The sequence below is a fragment of the Muntiacus reevesi genome, chromosome 17, assembly GCF_963930625.1.
Source record: "Muntiacus reevesi chromosome 17, mMunRee1.1, whole genome shotgun sequence".
Classification (NCBI taxonomy): Eukaryota; Metazoa; Chordata; class Mammalia; order Artiodactyla; family Cervidae; genus Muntiacus; species Muntiacus reevesi.
Genome location: NC_089265.1, coordinates 35,988,663 through 36,011,346, shown reverse-complemented (window position 1 = coordinate 36,011,346; position 22,684 = coordinate 35,988,663). Strand labels below are relative to the sequence as shown.

Below are 22,684 nucleotides of genomic sequence, written 5' to 3'. Positions count from 1 at the left end.
GAACATCCCATGAGCACTTGATAAGAATGTGTATTCTGGTTGTTTTCCTTTTTTTTTTTTTTTGAAGGGGGTGGCTGTGGTGTCCAGTAGAAATTGCTTAGATCTAGTTGGTCTATTGTGTCATTTAGGACCTCTGTTACTTTATTTATTTTCTTTATGAGTGATCTGCCCATTGATGTCAGAGAGGTATTAACATCTTCTACTCTTATACTATTGTCGATTCCTCCCTTTATGTTTTTTGTCATTTTATATATTTAGATGTATCTATATTTTTGTTGTTGTTTAGTTGCCAAGTTGTGTCCAACTCTTTGCATCCCCATGAACTGTAGCCGGCTAGGCTCGTCTGTCCGTGGGATTTTCCAGGCAAGAATACTGGAGTGGGTTGCCATTTCTGGTACATACATATTAACAAATGTAATATTCTCTTCTTGTACTGGTCCCTTTATCATTATATAATGCCCTTCTTTGTCTTTCTTCACAGCCTTTGTTTTAACTCTCATTTGTCTGATATGAGTACTGCTTACCCCTGCTTTCTTGTAATTTCTATTTGTATGAAAAATCTTTTTCCATCCCCTCACCTTCAGTCTGTGTGTCTTTCACCCTGAAGTGAGTCTCTTGTAGGCAGTATATTGTAGGTCTTTGGTTTAAAAAAAAAAAAAATCCAACCTGCCATTTATGTCTTTTGATTGGAATATTAAGTTCATTGACATTTAAAATAATTATTGATAAGTATATTCTCATTGCCATTTTAATCCTTGTTTTCCAGTTCTTCTTTGCTCATTCCCTTTTTTGTTTTTCCTTTTGTGGTTTGATGGGTTTTTTTGTAGTATACTTGAATTCCTTTCTTTTTTATTTATGTGAATCTATTGCATATTTTTGAACTCCCATAGTATAGAGTTCAAGTGTGTTGTGACTCAATACTATATCTACTCCCTTTAAACTGATAATCATTCAAGTTCAAACATTCTAAAATATCTACACTTTTACCCTCCCCTCCCCCATACTTTGTGATTTTGGTGTAATATTTTTACATCTTCATGCTTATTTTTCACTGCTAATTGTAGTCATAATTTGATTTTACAATTTATTTATTTAATCTGTGTAATGGCTTATTTAAATGATCTTCAGTCCTCTTATATATGTGTCTTTCCCATTATGATTTTCCCTTTCCTATGGAATCTTGCTTCTTTTTTATTTTGCAAAGATCCTTCAATAGTTCTCTTAGGGTAGGATTAGTGTTGCTGAGTTCTTTCAGTTTTTTCCTTGTCTGAGAAATTATTTCTCTCTCCTTCTATTCTAAATGATAATCTTTTAGGATAGAGCACACTGGTTTGTAGGTTTTCCCTTTTCAGGACTTTGACATATCATGCTACTCCCTGCAATAGGTTTATTATTATTGCTTTATAGGCTTTTGAAGTGCATTTATTTACCAGTGTCAGAGTGGGAAAAAATGAAATGGGAATGACTTTCTCCTGATTTTCATAAGCCATTCTAGAAGCTATTACAGTGAAGCATATGGGTATATAACCATTTCCTTTGCCTCAGAAAACATCATTGAGCAGCAATAGCAAAAATATCTTTCCTGGATGATTTTCAACAAAATTACAATATTTACAGTAGATAATATCTGTGGTTATAGTTGCTGGGAGAAAAGGAACAGATTGTAAATTTTTCTAACCTGAATTTTTAAAAGCAAATTAAAAACTTCTTTTATATCTGTAACTTTATGTGATCATGATATCATATTTTAAACCTCAATGAAAGGTTTGGATTTTCAAAATAGGAAGAATTTCTGAGAACAAGCACACCAAAACCTGCCAACACACAGGAGCCACTCCAGATTTGTGGACAAATCAGCCAAGCAACCACAGGCTTTTTTGCTTGTATGCACATCATGAAGGCCAAATCAGAACAATTACTTTTCAAAGAGATTCAGTATACTCTTCCTTATTTCTCTAAAGCCAGTATCTATTCTTAAGATAAAACATACATATAGATTCTATCTCTTTAGGTTATGTATACAAAACTCTTTCTTTTCTTACCATCTATTTTTAGAAATTATTAATTTGAATTATTGAGTTTTGTGTTTTTTAAGGAAAACATTTCATCTTAACTATCTAGCTTTAGAAAGCAAAGTTCTTTATTTAAGCTATTTTAGGATTTAATCTGATTTATTAAAAGGAAAAGGAACTCTGAGAATAATCTCACCTAGAGTTTTTTTTTTGCAAAGTAAAAAGGACAAGATCACTGTATTATTTCTCACAGTGTTTTCTCTAGGCAGTGTTTTTTTTGTTGTTGTTGTCTATTTGCCAGTGTGCTAACATTTGTAGATGATTGTGTTTTCTAAGATTAATATTGATTCAGTTCAGTTCAGTTGCTCAGTTGTGTCCGACTCTTTGCGACTCCATGAATCACAGCACGCCAGGCCTCCCTGTCCCTCACCAACTCCCGGAGTCTACCCAAACCCATGCCCATTGAGTCGGTGATGCCATCCAGCCATCTCATCCTCTGTCATCTCCTTCTCCTCCTGCCCCCAATCTGTCCCAGCATCAGGGTCTTTTCCAATGAGTCAACTCTTCGCATGAGGTGGTGGTTATACTTCATTCAGCTGTTAGCAATCTGAAGTTCTACCTGGCTGAAGCAAATGTTAAATTCCTAAATTAGTTCTGGATTGGTTTGTCTGTTTTTTAAATAGTAATTCACCCTTTTCTTAAGGTATTTTACTGCTTGTGATTAGTAGTAAGTTGTAATATTAAAAGGAAAGTGGAGGGAGGTGGGATGGGGGACCGGGATGGGGAATATGTGTGACTCTATGGCTGATTCATATCAATGTATGACAAAACCCACTGAAAAAAAAAAAGAAAAAGAAAGTGGATAACAAGACAAATTTAAGTTCATGGTATAGCATCATCCCATAGACTCATTGTATCCCCCTCCCCAGAATTTATCTGCTGAAGTCCTAATTCCCAGGGTGATGGTATTTGGAGATAAGCCTTTAAAGAGGTAACTAGGTTAAATAGGTCATAAGGGTAAGATTCTAATCCAACGTGATATCCTTATAAGAAAAGAAGGAAACACCAGGGATGCACCTAAACAGAAAAAAAGACCATGTGAACATACAGTGAGAAGGCAGCTATCTGAAAGCCAGGGAGAGAGGCCTAGGAGAAACCAAACCTTGGACACCTTGATCTTAGACTGCCATCCTCCTAACTGTGAGAAAATAAATTTCTTTTGTTTAAGTTACCCAAGTTTGTGGTGTTTTGTCATGACAACGTTAGAAAACTAATACAACATCTGAGGCATTTAAATCACCAAGTACTTTTAAGTCATAGATAAATGTCTACAAATGATAATAATTTTAAAAAACCCACAGGAATCTTGCAAATAATTTAACAGAAAAATAATAAACTGGTTCAATACACAATAGCAAATAGAAAGACCATGTGTCTAGATGCTTTAATGACTATACCACGGTTAAACTGATTGCCCCAAAGCTAGGCTACATTCAGAGTAACCAACTTAATCACCATATATGGGTTGGGACTCAGCCCAGAAAAGATACAGAGAAATCATACTTCCTCTGTGAACCACTACTACCTCCTTATTGTTTTGATTGGACTTCTTTCTTCAAAAGAGACATGCAGGGGCATCTATTCTGTTTCTACTTAGATTCCCAAACTACGGGACATATAAAAACCCTCAAGCAACATTTTAAGGGTTGATTTGCTAAAGTTACTGAATACAAAATCTGACAAGGCCATGACCCTATCTCAATTGTATCCACTGTCCTTGAGTTTCTTTTGACCTCTTTGACAATTATAATTCATTCAGCATATATGCTGACTTTGGATAAAGTAGTTGGAGATAATTTCAATGCAATGATTTCAGTCACATTTGTTCCTAATCCATTATTTTCCACCACCGATCTATGACTAATTCAGAATAGCTGAAAAACCTCAAGGAAAATATTTTTAATATGATCCTACTTTTAAAAATTCACACTTTTCTTCAGTTTGTCCCCATAATTATGATATTAGGAAGCTAAATGCAAATGTATTTTGGCTTTTAATTTTTGACATTTTAAAGCTGTATGCATGGGATATCTCAACACATGGAAAAAAAAATCCAGTAGCTCTTATTCTTTCATATCTTCTCATTCACATGTCATCCCAGTCTCTTTATCAAAGATCCTACACCACACTGTGAGCCAAGTGTCTGCTCATTCTCCCCCAGCTTTTTCACTCCTGCCTCACCTCAGGAGATTGGTCTCTCATCCCCTCCTGCATTTGTCCATGCTATAGCAGCTTCTCTGTGGTCACATAACTCCTAACTACCACCTCCATAGTGAGGTTTGTTTCACTTCACTACTGGTGGCTTTGTGAAGTCTAGGATCACCATCCTCCCTCACTACATCCTGTTTTTCTAGTTACATTGGCCCCAGTCACCACAAGTGAAGTGGTAAGGCTACTCTTCTGTTTACTGCCTTGTCTTCTTAATTGCCTGCCCACTGTCCTCACAACACCAAGCACGTAAGGCTGCAGAATGAGTACTATGCTTTCCTGAAAAATTGTGGGAAATATAGAGTAAATTAAAATATAGGGGAAAACATAGAACTGGATGCTATAGGCCTAAAGAAACAGAAATAAGGGTCCCCTTGGACCAGCACTTTAGTTATAGACTTGCTTTGACTACCCTCCTTCATAGTTCACTTTTACCCTCGTTTCCTCTTCACAATGTAGTATTAAACCACTTTAGAAATATTCTAGTCCCTAACACACAAGTGACTTCCTAGTCCTAGGCTCTCTGCCTTGTATCTCACCTCCATCTAGAGAAATTCATCTGAAGCTGAACATTTCCCCAAATCTGCATTGTTATCCAGAATAATAGCCCTTGGGATCTTCAGCAGAATTTTGGGACTCAAAGCCTACACCCTTTCATGAAACTTCTGCTGTTTTAGAGAACAGTTATGCCTCCTCACTCTTCCTAAGGGAGTTAAGTAGAAAACACACATGCATACATGTACACATTAGTGTGAACAGAGCATATGAACACACATGGTTACACAAATGCATACATATTCATACATGTGTATATGTGCCATACCTTTCCCAACAAATAGAACAACCAATCTCTCATCAATATTCTTAATTCATGAAACTGTAGAACACTTAGGAAGCTTTTATTTATTTTGTATGTGTGCTATTTTTGGGGGTGTTTTTGTCTTTTAAGAAGCTTTTAAATTTAGTTTGTCTTATAATTTTGACTAGATCAAATTCTTATACTGGACTTCCTCCTAATTAATCTCTGAAAGAGGAGGAGGAATAGCAGAAAACTTTAATTTCGATAAACAGATCAACTTGAGGCCATGAGTAAGATTTATATTTTTATTTATAACACCACTAGATAGAATTTTAAAATCCACTTTTTCTAAAAAGAACATCTATATAAGTATGTGTATACTTTATATGTATGGTAGAGTGAATACATCATGAGTATATAGTTCACTAAATTTTTACATATCTAAACCCTGCTGTGGCTTCTACCCAGATCAAAACACAGAATATTACCAAAACCCAGAAGTTTCACTTTTACTGTTAACAGTTAACATTACAAATTCTTTTACTCCCCAAAGATTTGACATCTAACAATATGGACTAAATTTGCATCTTCTTGAGCTTTATATGATCTAATATCCATTGGATCATAGATAAAGCAAGAGAGCTCCAGAAAAACATCTATTTCTGCTTTAATTCTTAAAAAGATGGGAATACCAGACCACCTGATCTGCCTCTTGAGAAATCTGTATGCAGGTCAAGAAGCAACAGTTAGAACTGGACATGGAACAACACACTGGTTCCAAATCGGGAAAGGTTGTATATTGTCACCCTGCTTATTTAACTTATATGCAGAGTACATCATAGGAAACACTGGGGGGATGAAGCACAAGCTGGAATCAAAATTGCCGGGAGAAACATCAATAACCTCAAATATGCAGATGACACCACCCTTATGGCAGAAAGTGAAGAAGAACTAAAGAGCCTCTTGATGAAAGTGAAAGAGGAGAGTGAAAAAGTAGGCTTAAAACAACATTCAGAAAACTAAGATCATGGCATCTGGTTCCATCACTTCATGACAAATAGATGGGGAAACAGCGGAAGCAGTGTCAGACTTTATTTTTGGGGGCTCCAAAATCACTGCAGATGGTGACTGCAGCCATGAAATTAAAAGATGTTTGCTCCTTGGAAAAAAAGTTATGATCAACTTAGCATATTAAAAAGCAGAGGCATTATTTTGCCAACAAAGGTCTGTCTAGTCAAGGCTATGGTTTTTCCAGTGGTCATGTATGGATGTGAGAGTTGGACTATAAGGAAAGCGGAGCACTGAAGAATTGATGCTTTTGAACTGTGGTGTTGGAGAAGACTCTTGAGAGTCCCCTGAACAGCAAGGAGATTCAACCTGTTCATCCTAAAGGAAATCAGTCCTGAATATTCATTGGAAGGACTGATGCTGAAGCTGAAACTCCAATACTTTGGCCACCTGACGTGAAAAACTGACTCATTGGAAGAGACCCTGATGCTGGAAAAGACTGAGGGCAGGAGGAGAAGGGGGTGACACTACAATTTTTTTCATCCATTCTCCTATTTATAGACATTCAGGCAATTTACAATCTGGAGCTATTATAACTAAAGCTACTATAAACATTCTTATATACATTTTTTAAAACATATACACTAATTTCTATGCTCAGGTTTCAAATTTGATTGAATTAATTTGTACTCTCACCAGCAATGTATTAAAATCCAGTGGCTCTATATTCTGGCTAACACTCAGCATTTTTAATCTTTTTATCTTGAGTCCATTCTACTGAGACTTGTGATACGTTTTAAGAAACTAAATATTGTGATATTCTTAAAAGTAGTTTTTATTTTTATGGATAAAGACCAAAAAAATTTTTTCTGAAGTCTTTCAGATTTTATCATAATATATTCTGAGAGGTCACTCAAGAAATTATCTGATTTTATCTTACAATTAGATGAAATGATACTTGATCACAAATTTCAGATAGATCAGTTTACGAGCATCACCCAGTAATGTGACAAAAAATTTCAGCCTGTACCAGCGCATATATGTGCACACTTATAGCAATAATCTGTGCTAGACTGAAATACTGGAAGATTATGAGAAGCAGAGTAACAAAATTACTAAAGCCATAAAATATTATTAATGGGTAATCTATTTTGACTAGGATTGGTAGGAGATGGTGTTTCAGATTAATTTTAAAATGGCCATAATTATTTCCCTCTCTATCCCTTTGCAATGAGTCGTTGCAGCTCCTCCTTTTAAGAGAAGGAGTCAATTTTCCCTTTCCTTTAGCTTGGGCTGATATGACTTGCTTTGGTCAATAAAACTGATGAACTGACCCTGTGCCAACTACAAGTCTAGATCTCAAGAGGCCTTGGTGGCTTTCACTGGTTCTTCTAGAACCCTGCACATCCACCATGTGAACAAGCCCAGGCTAGACCCATATGGTGCAGTGACAGATCATCCCAGGTGAGGCCATTCTAGATCCAGCCAGCTGTCATCTGAGAGTTGAATAACTGCTCAACTGGCCTAGACCAAATTGTTACCACATAGAATAATGAATTAAATATTAATAAATGGCTTTTGCTTTAAGCCTGAAGTTTTGAGATGGTCTCCTAGGCAGCAAAATATAACAAATACAAGAGATATACAAGAAGTATATCTCAAGTACTCGATGGGGAAGGAATTCTTAATTATTATTAAATATTATTCCAAGAAAGTCACACTTCTGAACCCTGCCAACAGCTGCTGCTGACAGTGACAGTCAATATTCACTAAATGGTAATGTTAAGTATTATATGTATCTTATTTATTACATGATATCTTATTTATTCTTACCACAGATCTACTAGATATCTAATCAGCTATAGTTGAGGAAACTGAAATTTGCTTCACAGTTGACTCCAAAACTGAACCCAAAGCTTAAGTTCTGAACCATTGTATCATCAGCTGAGAGCAAGTAGTTTAACCCAATACTACCTTTCCTGCTCATCTTGATTTACATATAGAAAATTGATAGCCAAGAAAAGTTATGATTTGCCCAAAGCAGTTCCTTCTAACTCCCAGTATAATACAGTCTTTTGCTAAAATTCTTTGTAGTCTATAAACTGCATTAATGCTTATGATAAAAAAAAATTGTGGTAGTTTGTAAACAAAATATGTAAGCTAAATATTCTAGAAAAATTCTCTTCAAAAACCTACAAGATATAACAAAATTTCTTCCCTGTGTAGAAACTTTATAAAATGTGATTTTAATAGTAAGGTTTGGGAAGGGGTTGCTAGAGGTATCTGGTTTACTCATATTGTATAAATAGCATTTTAGAAGTTTGTTTTGTTTAGTTGCTTAGTTGTGTCTGACCCTTTTGCCACCCCATGGACTGTAGCCTGCCAGGCTCCTCTGTCTCTGGGATTTCCCAGGCAAGAATACTGTAGTGCGTTGCCATTTCCTTCCCCAGGATATCTTCCTGACCTGGGGATTGAACCCACATCTGCATTGGCAGGCGGGTTCTTTACCACTGAGCCACTTGGGAAGCATGAGTGGGATTATGATACCCTTTTCAGATACAGAAATCAAAGCTCAGGGAAATTAAGTAAGTCACCCAATGCCATAATACTGGTAATGAGCAGAACCCAGATTCAAATTCAGGTCTATATAATTCTAAAGTCCCTGTTGTTTCCATCATGCTATATAACTTCATTAAATCTGTATTAAACAAATAATTACTAAATGGATATAGATAAGTTATACAGTATTTCTTACTTATGCAAATCTGCAAAATAAATTTAACATGTATTTTTAACTGGAAATGAAGAGGGGACATATTTTTCTATAGGAAGTATCAATATTTTAAGGTCAATAACTTTTCTTCTTCACAGGCAATAATCCTTATAACAAGCTAGATATTATATTAGTGAGACTGAAACACTATTATTTTTGGTCCAAAATAGTCTAGGAAATAAAATCCATTTTTTATTATCCCAATTTTCTTGCCCTTCATAAATAGTAATAGTTTTGAGGGTGTTCAATACCTTAGAACCTAGGAATTAAGACCATGAGAAAATGTACAGGCAAGTTTTTTCTATGCAAAAATTATAACCACATAAAGGACACAATTTATCTGCCTCCCTGCAAAGAGGAAGTGAGAGGGCATGAAGAAATACTCTCAGGTGAGGTGGGATAAAATAATGAAGAGAGGTGTCTACTTTTAGAGAATTGCATGTTAAGCGAGCTTGCTTTTTTCCAAGCAGACACCTAAATACTAGTTCCTTCCTCCCTCCCTTTCATCTTCCAACAACCACTTGTTAAGCACAACTAGGTACCAAGCACTGAATTCTGTGCTGGAAACAAAGATAAATAGAATAAGTCTCTGTTGTCTCAGTGGAGAAGGCAATCATGTAAACAAATAATTACAGCTCTGAATTTAGTGTTAGATGTATGAACTAAGTATGGGAACACAGAAGCAGTCTTTCCTTCAGCTGGGAGGTATCAGGAAAGGCATACTAGAGCAAGTGGCACTTGTGGAAAATCTTAATATATGAATTAAATATATTCATATAGGCAGAGAAGGCATGGTAGGAAGAAGCCAGTCTGAGTTCAAAAGAGGGTGACTAGAGGGGTCTAAAGGTAGATGTTCATTGACCTTTACTCTCAAGAATAAATGATGAAAAGTGGAGTCCAATGTGGCTTTTCATAAATCAAATCTTTAGTAAATCTGTCAATTTTATTCCTAAATTAGTGTGTCTCAAAATTTCTTCTTAAGGCAAAGAAGCATGATAAGGATGGGGTTGGGAATAGCTTTCAGTGAACACAAGATATCTAAAGTGTCATAAATTGCATACTAGAGCATAGGGTCAGCAAACTATGATCCACAGGCCAAATTCTGTACTGTGTCATCTATTTTTATAACTAAAGTTTTATCAGAACACAGGTACACCATACATCTAATATTGAGTAGAGCTGCTTTTGTACTACAACTGCAGAATAAGTAGTTGCAACAGAGATTGTCTGCCCACAAAATCTAACATATTTACCATCTGAGCCTTTAAAAAACTTTGTATTAAAGCTACATATCTTACATCATGAGTAAGTCTCAGAAAAATAATACTGAGTTTAAAAATAAGTTTCAATGCTATAAAGAATCATTTTGTATAAAGCTGTGGGTATGTGTGTGTATGTGTGTGCGTGTGGTTAAGTCATGTCCAACTCTTTTTGACCTCATGGACTGTAGCCTGCCAGGCTCCTCTGTCCATGGGATTTTCCAGGCAAAAATACTGGAGTGTAAAGACAGGCATAACAATAATAAATAAGATAATGTTTATCTCTTTGGAAAATGGAAAGAGGACTGTAAACAGAGAGGGATTTTAACTATTTTAAATGTTTTATTTCAAAAGCAAGGTGGTGAATATGAAAGTGTCTATTATATTATTCTCTGTACTTTTCTTATATGACTGATGCATTTCATAATTTAAAAACTCTTGGTCACACACACACAAAAAAAAGGAAAAAATCAGATGGAGGAGTTGTGTTGCAGATTCTATTGCCCCCAAATGGCTGCAACATCTTTCCTCCTGTATAGTCTTACAATGTAGCTTTGAAACCCTTCCCATTGAGAGGCAAGGTCTCTATCCCCACCCCCTGAAACTGAATGGGTTTTTGTGAATGTTCTGGTCAAAATAATATGGTAAAAGTGACACTGGATTAACAGGCAAGTTTGGCCTTGGAGTACAGAATGAAGTACAGCAAGGGCTAACAGTTCTGCCAAGAGAATGCATTGGTCATAGCACACACCCTTTTCCAACAACACAAGAGACGACTCTACACATATACATCACCAGATGGTCAATACCAAAATCAGACTGATTCTATTCTGTGCAGCTGAAGATGGAGAAGCTCTATAAAGTCAGCAAAAACAAGACTCGAAGCTGACTGTGGCTCAGATCATGAGCTCCTTATTGCAAAATTGAGACTTAAGTTGAAGAAAGTAAGGAAAAGCATGAGGTCATGAAGGTACGACCTAAATCAAATCCCTTATGATTATACAGTGGAGGTGATGAATAGATTCAAGGGATAACCTGGTAGACAGAATGCCTGAAGAACTATGGACAGAGATTCATAACATTGCACAGGAGGCAGTGACCAAAACCATCCCAAAGAAAAAGAAATGCAAGAAGGCAAAGTGGTTTTCTGTTGAAGCCTTACAAATAGCTAAGAAGAGAAGCAAAAGGCAAAGGAAACAGGGAAAGATATACCCAACTAAAGGCAGAGTTCCAGAGAATAGCAAGGAGAGATAAGAAAGTCTTCTTAATGAACAGTGTAAATAAATGGAGGAAAGAGTAGAATGGGGGAAGACTAGAGATCTCTTCAAGAAAATTTGGACACCAATGGAACTTTTCATGCAAAGATGGGCATTATAAAGGACAAAAATGGCAAGGACCTAACAGAAGAAGAGATTAAGAAGAGGTGCCAAAAATACGCAGAACTCTACAAAAAAAATGTCTTAAGACCTGGAAAATCACAATGATGTGGTCATTCACCTAGAGTCAGACATCTTCAACTGTGAATTCAAGGGGGCCTTAGTAAGCATTACTATAAACAAGGCTAGTGGAGGTGATGGAATTCCAGTAGAGCTATTTAAAATCCTAAAATATGATTCTGTAAAAGTGCTGCACTTAATATGCTAGCAAATATGGAAAACTTAGCAGTGGCCACAGGACTGGAAAGAGTCAGTTTTCATTCCAATCCCAAAGAAAAGCAATGCCAAAGAATGTCCAAACTACCATACAATTGCACTCATTTTACATGCTAGCAAGCAAATAGTCAAAATCCTTCAAGCTAGGCTTCAACAGTATGTGAACTGAGAACTTCCAGATGTACAAGCTGGATTTAGAAAAGGCAGAGGAACCAGACATCAAGTTGCCAACATCCATTGGATCATAGAAAAAGCAAGGGAATTCTAGAAAAACATTTCCCTCTGCTTCATTGACTATGTTAAAGTCTTTGTGTGGATCACAAAAAAACTGTGGAAAATTCTTAAAGAGATGGGAATATCAGACCACCTTACCTGTATCCTAAGAAACATGTTTATAGGTCAAGAAGCAACAGTTAGGACCAGAGGTGGAACAGTGGACTGGCTAAAAACTGGGAAAGGAGTATGACAAGGCAGTATATTGTCAGCCTGCTTATTTAACTTATATGCAGAGTACATCATGAGAAATGAAGGGCTGGATGAATCACAAGCTGGAATCAAGATTATCAAGAAAGATATCAATAATCTCAGATATGCAGATGATACCACTTTAACGGAAGAAAATGAAGGGGAACTAAAGAGTCTCTTGATGACAATGAAAGTGAAAGTCACTCAGTCCTGTCCCTCTCTTTGCGACCTGATGGACTTTACAGTCCATGGAATTCTCCAGGCCAGAATACTGGAGAGGGTAGCCTTTCCATTCTCCAAGGGATCTTCCCAACCCATGGATCAAACCCAGGTCTCCCGCATTGCAGGTGGGTTCTTTACTAGATGAGCTACCAAGGAAGCCCTGAGGGCGAAAGAGGAGAGTGAAAAAATTTGCTTAAAACTCAACATTCAAAAACCAAGATCACAGCATCTGGTCCCATCACTTAATGACAAATAGATGGGGAAAAAGTAGAAGCAGTGACAGATTTTATTCACTTGTGCTCCAAAATCACTGTGGATGGTGACTGCAGCCATGAAATTAAAAGATGCTTGCTCCTTGGAAGAAAAGCTATGACAAACCTACACAATGTATTAAAAAGCAGAGAAGTCACCTTATTGACAAAGGTCCATATAGTCAAAGCTATGGTTTTTCCAGTAGTCATGTATGGGTGTGAGAGTTGGACCATAAAGAAGGCTGAGCACTGAAGAATTGATGCTTTTGAACTGTGGTGCTGGAGAAGATCCTTGAGAGTCCCTTGGACAGCAAGGAGATGAAACCAGTCAATCCTAAAGGAAATCAACCTTGAATATTCATTAGAAGGACTGAGACTGGTATTCTCACTGTTAAAATATAATTTGAACCCCTCATCAGGAAGTTGAATGCTAATAGTCTTCAGTGGAGAAATCCAAGCAGATTGACCCAAAACTCTCAGAGAGGTTGAACAATAAGAAGGACCAATCTCACAAGGCAAGAGAAGGAATGTGACTGAAAACAGAATAAATTGCAAGTGTTTAATGAGAATCTCAGGTTTCAAATCTCCTATTTGAACCATCAGGTATTCCAAAGAACCAGAGAACTCACTTCAAGAAAAATGAGGATTATTCTCTGGACAAAGTGAAAGGGAAGGCCTCCAGAGAAACAAGAGGGACAGCTGAAGGGTAAAGAACTTTGACTAAGAGGAAGGATATGGGAAATTTAGGGTCCTAACACTGTCAGTCATTGATTCATGTCCTTGTCCAAGTCATTTTCTCATTTGTTAAAGAGCTTAGAGCAAAATGACCTATGAAATATATTTCCACAGTAAAAATCTGTGATTCTATTAAAAATAGAAAAAAAAATTCTAGTACAAATAAGGGATTCTTTAAAATATGGCTAACTTAAGTAATGAATAACAATATGAAGTGTCTTTTAGTCAATGGAAATTCTAGTTCAATTCTTGTAACATGCAGTTCTTTTAAAAACAGCATTAAGACACAAACCACCAGACTAACCTTCAGTTCAGTTCAGTCGCTCAGTCATGTCCAACTCTTTGCGACCCCATGAATCACACCACGCCAGGCTTCCCTGTCCATCACCAACTCCTGGAGTTTACTCAAACCCATGTCCATCGAGTCGGTGATGCCATCCAGTCATCTCATCCTCTGTCGTCCCCTTCTCCTCCTGCCCCCAATCCCTCCCAGCATCACGGTCTTTTCCAATGAGTCAACCCATCACATGCGGTGGCCAAAGTACTGGAGTTTCAGCTTCAGCATCAGTCCTTCCAATGAACACCCAGGACTGATCTCCCTTAGGATGGGCTGGTTGGATCTCCTTGCAATCCAAGGGACTCTCAAGAGTCTTCTCCAACACCACAGTTCAAAAGAATCAATTTTTTGGCGCTCAGCTTTCTTCACAGTCCAACTCTCACATCCATATATGACCACTGGAAAAACCATAGCCTTGACCAGATGAACCTTTGTTGGCAAAGTAATGTCTCTGCTTTTTAATATGCTATCCAGGTTGATCATAACTTTCCTTCCAAGGAATAAGCGTCTTTTAATTTTATGGCTGCAGTCACTATCTGCAGTGATTTTGGAGCCCCCAAAAAATAAAGTCTGACACTGTTTCCACTGTCTCCCCATCGATTTCCCATGAGGTGATGGGACCAGATGCCATGGTCTTAGTTTTCTGAATGTTAAGCTTTAAGCCAACTTTTTCACTCTCCTCTTTCACTTTCATCAAGAGGCTCTTTAGTTCCTCTTCACTTTCTGCCATAAGGGTGGTGTCATCTGCATATCTGAGGTTATTGATATATTTCCTGGTAATCTTAATTCCAGCTTGTGCTTCTTCCAGTCCAGCATTTCTCATGATGTACTCTGCATATAAGTTAAATAAGCAGGGTGACAATATACAGCCTTGACATACTCCTTTTCCTATTTGGAACCAGTCGGCGGGCAGAAACCAAAAGGAAGAAAGAATTCAACCTTGAAGCCTGGGAAAAGGAGACCTCAAACACAAGAAGTTTAAAAAAAAAAAATAATGAAAAGGCAGAGAAATACTACACAAATAAAGGAACAGATTAGAAATACAGAAGTCCCAATAAATGAAAAGGAAATAGGCAAACTACCTGAAAAAGAATTCTGAATAATGGTAGCAGAGATGATCAAAAACCTTGAAAACAAAATGGAGAAAATGCAAGAATCAATTAACAAAGACCTAGAAGAATTAAAGAATAAACATACAGAGACAACCAATATAATTACTGAAATTAAAAATACTCTGGAAGGGATCAATAGAATATCTGAAGCAGAAGAATGAATCAGTGAGCTGGAAGATAAAATTGTGGAAATAATTTCTGAAGAGCAGAATAAAGTAAAATAATGAAAAGAACTGAGGGTAGTCTGAGACCTATGGGACAATATCAAATGCACCAACATTCGAATTATAGGGGTCCCAGAAGAAGAAAAGAGAAAGAAAAGGTATGAGAAAATTTTTGAAGAGATTATAGTTGAAAATTTCCCCAACAAGGAAAAGGAAATAGTCAGTCAAGTCCAAGAGGCACAAAGAGTCCCATACAGGATAAAATAGCATTAGGAATTATAACAGAAAATCTCCCCTTGAGGTACTTTAAATGTTTATTTCCTCCACAAGGAACTAATTAGTATGGGCCTGTGGTAAACAGTATGGAAGTTCCTCAAAAAATTAAAAATAGAACAAATGTGTTGTTGTTGTTGTTTAGTTGCTAAGTTTTATCTGACTCATGACCCCATGGACTGTAGACTGCCAGGCTCCTCTGTCCATGGGTTTTCTCAGGCAAGAATACTGGAGAGGGTTGCCATTTCCTTCTCCAGGAGATCTTCCCAACCCAGGGATCAAACCCACATTGGCAGGTGGATTCTTTACCACTGAGCGACCAGGGAAGCCCAGAACTACCATATGACCCAGCAATTCCACTCTTAGATTTTTTTTTTTTCTTAAAACAAAACACTAATTCAAAAAGATACGTGCATCTCAACAATGTTCATAGCAGCATTATATACAATTGCCAAGATATGGAAGCAACCTAAATGTCCCTCAACTGATGAATGGATAAAGAAGATGTGAGTGATATATATGTGTGTGTGTGTATATACGTGTATATACATATATATACACATACATACATATACACAGTGGAAGATTACTCAGCCATAAAAAGGAATGAAATTTTGCCATTTGCAACAAAATGGATGAACTTGATAGGTATTGTGCTAGTGAAATAACTAAGAGAGAGAAACACAATTACTGTTCAGTTCAGTTCAGTTGCTCAGTCATGTCCAGCTCTTTGTGACTCCATGGACTGCAGGAAGCCAGGCTTCCCTGTCCATAACCAACTCCTGGAGCCTACTCAAACTCATGTCCATCATGTCGGTGATGCCATCCAACCATGTCACGCTCTGTCGTCCCCTTTTCCTCCCGCCTTCAGTCTTTCCCAGCATCAGGGTCTTTCCCAATGAGTCAGTTCTTTGCCTCAGGTTGCCAAAGTATTGGAGTTTCAGCTTTAGCATCAGTCCTTCCAATAAATATTCAGGACTGATTTCCTTTAGGATGGACTGGCTGGATCTCCTTGCTGTTCAAGGGACTCTCAAGAGTCTTCTCCAACACCACAGTTCAAAAGCATCAATTCTTTGGCACTCAGCTTTCTTTATAGTCCAACTCTCACATCCATACATGATCACTGGAAAACCATAGCCTTGACTACATGGACCTTTGTTGGCAAGGTAATGTCTCTGCTTTGCAATGCTGTCCAGGCTGGTCATAGCCTTTCTTCCATTTCACATGATGTATTCTGTATATAAGTTAAATAAGCAGGGTGACAGTATACAGCCTCGATGTACTCCTTTCCCGATTTGGAACCAGTCTGTTGTTCCATGTCCAGTTCTAACTGTTGTTACTTCACCTGCATATAGATTTCTCAGGAGGCAGGTCAGGTGGTTGGATAGTTCCATCTTTTTAAGAATTTTCCACAGTTTGTTGTGATTCACATAGTCAAAGGCTTTGGCGCAGTCAATATGGCAGAAGTAAATGTTTTTCTGGAACTCTCTTGCTTTTTTGATAATCCAGTGGATGTTAGCAATTTCATCTCTGGTTCCTCTGCCTTTTCTAATGTGGAATCTAAAAAAAATAAAGCAAACTAGTAAGTATAACAAAACAGATAAAGAGAACAAGCTAGTGGTTACTGCTGGGGAGAGGGTAGGAAGGAGAGGCAAATAGAGGTAGGGGATTAAGAGATACAAACTACTAAAACCAGGGGTGATAAGATTCTAGAATAATTAGTTCTACAATCAATTTTTTTTTCTGTTTTTCCCTTTTTGATTTGAACGAATATTGAATCATGACTGATGGCATAAACTTTAATATTTGCTTCTCATCCATGTAAATAATTCCTCTTTTCTTTTCTTGTTCACATCCAGGTTGTTTCAGCTACACATCTGATAATAAGGTGTGGTATGTCAGAACTGTCTCATATTATGATTCTTGTCAGAGAACTTCTATCTTGTTTTTAAAATGGGGCAACTTCCTAAGTAGACAACAGCATTGCAAGGGAAGACAGAAAACCTTAGTTACAACATGTACTGTGTGAATAAACAAAAAAGGATGTATTTTGTTACACATAAAATCATTGTTTGTGGTTATTTATAGGCTAAGTAACTTAGTGTACATAAAATCTATGTTTCCAGATGTAATTCATTTGATCTACACAGGACAAATAATACCTTTTCTGGGTCTTTCATCTCTAAGCCCTGTCCTGTCAATCATTTGGGATCTATACTAACTAGATTAACACATATCCTATATAATCCCAGTAGATAACCAATTTTGACAGTAAATTTCTTCCTCTCCCCCCCCTCCACCAAGAGATCTCCATGGAAGACCCAGCACATTAAGAAGCACAAATTGTATCATGGAAGTGAGTACCAGAGGTCTTGACCAGTTTTTCCTTCAGAACTTTTTTCAGTTCAGTTCAGTTGCTCAGTCATGTCCGACTCTTTGCGACCCCATGAATCACAGCATGCCAGGCCTCCTGTCCACCACCAACTCCCAGAGTTTACTCAAACCCATGTCCATCGAGTCGGTGATGCCATCCAGCCATCTCATCCTCTGTCCCCCTCTTCTCCTCCTGCCCCCAATCCCTCCCAGCATCACGGTCTTTTCCAATGAGTCTGCTCTTCACATCAGATGGCCAAAGTACTGGAATTTCAGTTTCAGCATCAGTCCTTCCAATGAACACCCAGGACTGATCTCCTTTAGGATGGACTGGTTGGATCTCCTTGCAGTCCAAGGGACTCTCAAGAGTCTTCTCCAACACCACAGTTCAAAAGTATCAATTCTTCAGGGCTCAGCTTTCTTTATAGTCCAACTCTCACATCTATACATGACCACTGGAAAATTCATAGCCTTGACCAGATGGACCTTTGTTGGCAAAGTAATGTCTCTGCTTTTTAATATGCTATCTAGGTTGATCATACCTTTCCTTCCAAGGAATAAGCATCTTTTAATTTCATGGCTACAGTCACCATCTGCAGTGATTTTGGAGCCCAAAAAAATAAAGTCTGACACTGTGTCCAGTGTCTCCCCATCTATTTCCCAAGAGGTGATGGGACCAAATGCCATGATCTTAGTTTTCTGAATGTTAAGCTTTAAGCCAACTTTTTCACTCTCCTCTTTCACTTTCATCAAGAGGCTCTTTAGTTCTTCATTTTCTGCCATAAGGGTGGTGTCATCTGCATATCTGAGGTTATTGCTATTTCTCCTGGCAATCTTGACTCCAGCTGTGCTTCTTCCAACCCAGCATTTCTCATGATGTACTCTGCATATAAGTTAAATAAGCAGGGTGACAACATACAGCCTTGACATACTCCTTTTCCTATGTGGAACCAGTCTGTTGTTCCATGTCTAGTTCTAACTGTTGCTTCCTGACCTGCCTACAGGTTTCTTAAGAGGCAGGTCAGGTGGTCTGGTATTCCCATCTCTTTCAGAATTTTCCACAGTTTATTGTGATCCACACAGTCGAAGGCTTTTGCGTAGTCAATAAAGCAGAAATAGATGTTTTTCTGGAATTCTCTTGCTTTTTCGATGATGCAGCGGATGTTGGCAATTTGATCTCTGGTTCCTCTGCCTTTTCTAAAACCAGCTTGAACATCTGGAAGTTCTCGGTTCATGTATTGCTGAAGCCTGGCTTGGAGAATTTTGAACATTACTTTACTAGCGTGTGAGATGAGTGCAATTGTGCGGTAGTTTGAGCATTCTTTGGGATTGCCTTTCTTTGGGATTGGAATGAAAACTGACCTTTTCCAGTCCTGTGGCCACTCCTGAGTTTTCCAAATTTGCTGGCATATTGAGTGCAACACTTCCACAGCATCATCTTTCAGGATTTGAAATAGCTCAACTGGAATTCCACCACATCCACTAGTTTTTTTCGTGGTGATGCTTTTTTACTTCCCTTCAAAAGTGTGGCCTTGTATTTCCAACTGTTACATGGATATCTCCATCTAGGTATATTTTAGATGCATTTCAAATGCTATACAGTGCAAACAGAACTCACCCTATTTTCCCTACTTGCTTTCTCTTCTAGTTATGAGCATTACCATCTACCAAAACCATCATTTATGTCTCCCAAACTAGAAATGAGCATTATTCTTAGCATTTTCCTCATTCCTCATATCTGCACATTCTGCAAGCCTGATAGGCTTGATTTTCTAGAATACTCTAGAATCTACCCTTTCCTCTCTCACCCACTGCCACAAGTTTCACCAAAACTGACACAATTACCTCTTCAGTAAGCTTTCTGACAGCATTCCACCCCCTGCCCCCCCACTTACTTTTTCCCTAAGGCATCCTTGCACATTCCTTCTGCTGTCTTTCCAAAGGCCTATTTAATCACATCAGTGAACTCCTGTAAAAACCTTAATTTCTCCCCGGGGCCCACAGAATCTACTGCTTTGAATGCTAAGCTTCACACTCTGCTCTTCTCCGTTTAGTCAAACTTTCTCTTACATGCAATTCCTACTGGACTGAAAAATGCGTACCTTCAGTCTTTGGTTAAGCACTCTCTCCTCTGAGGGCATTCTGTACTTAACTAAATCGTCTCCATAATAAGAGCACAAAAATAATTGATTGTGTGCCAGCTGGGATAGGCACTATGCTGAACTCTCTCTACACTCTTTAGACATCACAAGCACCATTTTGCATTGAAGAAACTGAAGTAAACAGTCTCTCCAAGATCATATTTTAAGTAAAGAGCAAAACTGAGTTTACAATTCAGGCCTATCTCAATCTTTGAACTGATCATTTAAATACCATCTTCCTTATAGTATACCATTTAATTCAGGTCAAGTTGTACCGCTGTCTTTAAGCTCACAGATTATTCTAGTTCCTCATCTCTAGTCCCTCTAGTCGCTCATGTCTAATTGTTGCTTTAATCAAAAGCAGACTATTTAGTGCTAAATTATTCTTTAATATTTTCATGCTTTCTAAATCTTATCTCAATTGGATTGTAAATGCTTTATAAGCAGAGAATTAGGGGAAAAAATGTCTTAATATGCTTCCACAATGGCATAGAATATCCTATAATAGCAAATAGCTATTCCTTATTGAGACAGGTTATAAGCGTGCTTAATAGTTACACATGTAATGAATACTCAGTATTTGCTTTACTTAGGAGGAGACAACATGAATTATACCTAAAAGATACAGCGAATGTAAAATTTCCAACAAGAGCAGAGACCCAGTCTGTATAGGTATCTATTTTTTTCTGTCCCTCCCCTGTTGGGCCATCTTTTTTTTTTTTTTTTCATATTACTGGCTCTCCATACTGGCAATTATTTCAAGTGGTTTTAACAAAAATGCTGCTCTGCCTTTATGCTAATAGTTTGCACCAGTCTGAACAGTCAAGTTATGGATTTTGGCAAATATTAAGTTCAAATCTTTTACATATGTATAATTTTTTCTACCTTTATATGCTCTCTTCCTTCTTATTTGAAATAAGCGCAGTTTGATGTCTTAGGTAACGTGCTTTGGGCCTATTTCTGATATTTATTCCTAGTAGGATCTCTGGACTTCTTCAGAGGTATGTAATTTTGCATCCTTTAAAAGCATTATCCATGACCCTCAGCCCAAATTCTAACTCAGGTCCACAATCGGTAACCACAAAGGGCCCTCCGGGCGGCGGCACCAACACTTCCGAGGTCTGAGGTACGGTTGCGAGCGCAGCGGGCCCGAAGAGGACGATCCCAGCAGGCCCTTAGCCTGCCCGCCTAGGGCCGCCACCTCAGCTCAGCGGCGGGAAACCCCAGGATGCGGGTTTCCGCGCGAAGGCAGCATTCGGGCCTGGCGGGAAACGACTTCGCGAAGCAGAAGGGTCCCCAGGGTTTTTCCTGGGTGGCCGGCCCAGCCAGGCCGCGTGGCTGACAGGGTCTGGCAAAGAGCGGGTTCATTTCCTGACGTGATTTCTCACAAATTTAGGCTGCACCCGCACGCACTCCCCTTTTTCTTGATCACACAAGTGCACGTCAGAATTTCTTATCTTTGGTGTGTTTTTGAGATCACAGAACCGAATCCGCTAAGCCTGAGGAGTCGCTGGCGCCCTGGGTAGCGAAACCGGGACCAAAGCGGGAACCCGTGTGGGCGGCCTTGTAACCGCCAGACACCCGAAGGCTAGAGGGCGTGTCCAAGGCCCAGGTGCAGGCGGAGGCACAAGTAACGGCTCTCGGCAGCCCCGCCCCTCTGTCCCGTCCTCCCTGCACCCCTCCCATGTTAGTTCCCTCTGGTCTACAGCCACTTCCCTAGTCGCTACCTCTTTAAGGCGGAGCCCGGCGTAGATCTCGCGAGATCCGGGTTGGCGCCGTGACCTCCATGTGGGAGCTAGAGCTCTATAAGTAAACACTCCGCGCAGCGCAGACAAGGCTGCTTCCTATTTGTGAGGCGGGGGCTGCAATAGCAACCGACTGGTTTCGGTTTCCTTCCCTCTCCAGCTCTGTTGGGTGGGCGCACGGTCTAGGATTCACCGCCGCCTGTCGGGCCCGGCGCCTGGTCAGTCTTCCTCCCTTGTGCGCGCGCTCGCCGGCCAGCCGCTGAGAGCCAGAGCCGCTGGGGAAGCGGCGCGGGCCGGGCGGGGCGCGGCGCCCGGAGCGCAGGGGGAGACAAAGCGGAGCCGGCCCCTTCTCCCGGCGCCGAGATGTGGATCCAGGTTCGCACCATCGACGGCTCGCAGACGCGCACCATTGAGGACGTGTCTCGGAAAGCCACAATTGAGGAACTGCGCGAGCGGGTGTGGGCGCTGTTCGACGTACGGCCCGAGTGCCAGCGCCTCTTCTACCGGGGCAAGCAGGTAAGGCGCGCCCAACGCACTTCTCTGGAAGCCCCACCAAGGGCAGCGGGATGCTTGGGCTGGGCGGGCCGGAGGGCTTGGTGTACCGCGCGCACAGAGCGCATCCGGCTCCACTTCGGATGGGCAGCCCGCGAGGCTCAGAGTGCGGCCCTGGGCCCGCCTGTGGGGCGCAGCGGGGGCCCGGCCACTCGAGTTGCAGGTGCGCTCGGCGGGGTCGGAGGCGGGGGCGCCCCGAGCGCCGAGACCTACAGCCCTTGCCAAGCCGGTCAGCAGCCGCAGGCACAGCCCGCCAGAGTGCCTGGGGTCCCTCCTTTCCCGCGCTTGGTGGGGTCCGTGGCCCCTGGAGGGCGGGGAGGGCAGCGAGCTCTGGCGGCCATGCCGAAGTGCGAGTGGCGAGGGCAGGAGGCTCCGGCTCCCGGCCGTGCTGACCCGGCTAACGGCTCGTATCGCTTCCGTACCACAGCCGTGCTGCCGACTCCCAAGTGGGAGGGGAAACTTACATATTGCTCCTTATGGGGCACAAGATTCTAAGCCCGCCTCCTCACTGTGGAAGGGATTTGTATACACTGAAGATTCGAA

At 39.8% G+C, this 22,684-nt stretch overlaps 1 protein-coding gene and 1 long non-coding RNA gene across 2 annotated transcripts in view; one reads left to right on the top strand and one right to left on the bottom strand.

The window, feature by feature from the left end:
- Nucleotides 1-10,441: 10,441 nt before the first annotated feature.
- Nucleotides 10,442-21,705, bottom strand: LOC136148282 (uncharacterized). The gene is made up of 2 exons (XR_010659494.1): nt 21,572-21,705; nt 10,442-16,890 (listed from the first exon to the last, which is right to left on the bottom strand). It is a non-coding gene; the product is annotated as an uncharacterized lncRNA (long non-coding RNA).
- UHRF2 (ubiquitin like with PHD and ring finger domains 2) overlaps nt 21,699-22,684 on the top strand; it is a 71,305-nt gene continuing 70,319 nt past the window's right edge. The window contains exon 1 of the mRNA XM_065907762.1: nt 21,699-22,105. Coding sequence (XP_065763834.1) covers nt 21,953-22,105 — 153 coding nt within the window. The 5' untranslated portion in view covers nt 21,699-21,952. The remainder of the gene's footprint in view (nt 22,106-22,684) is intronic.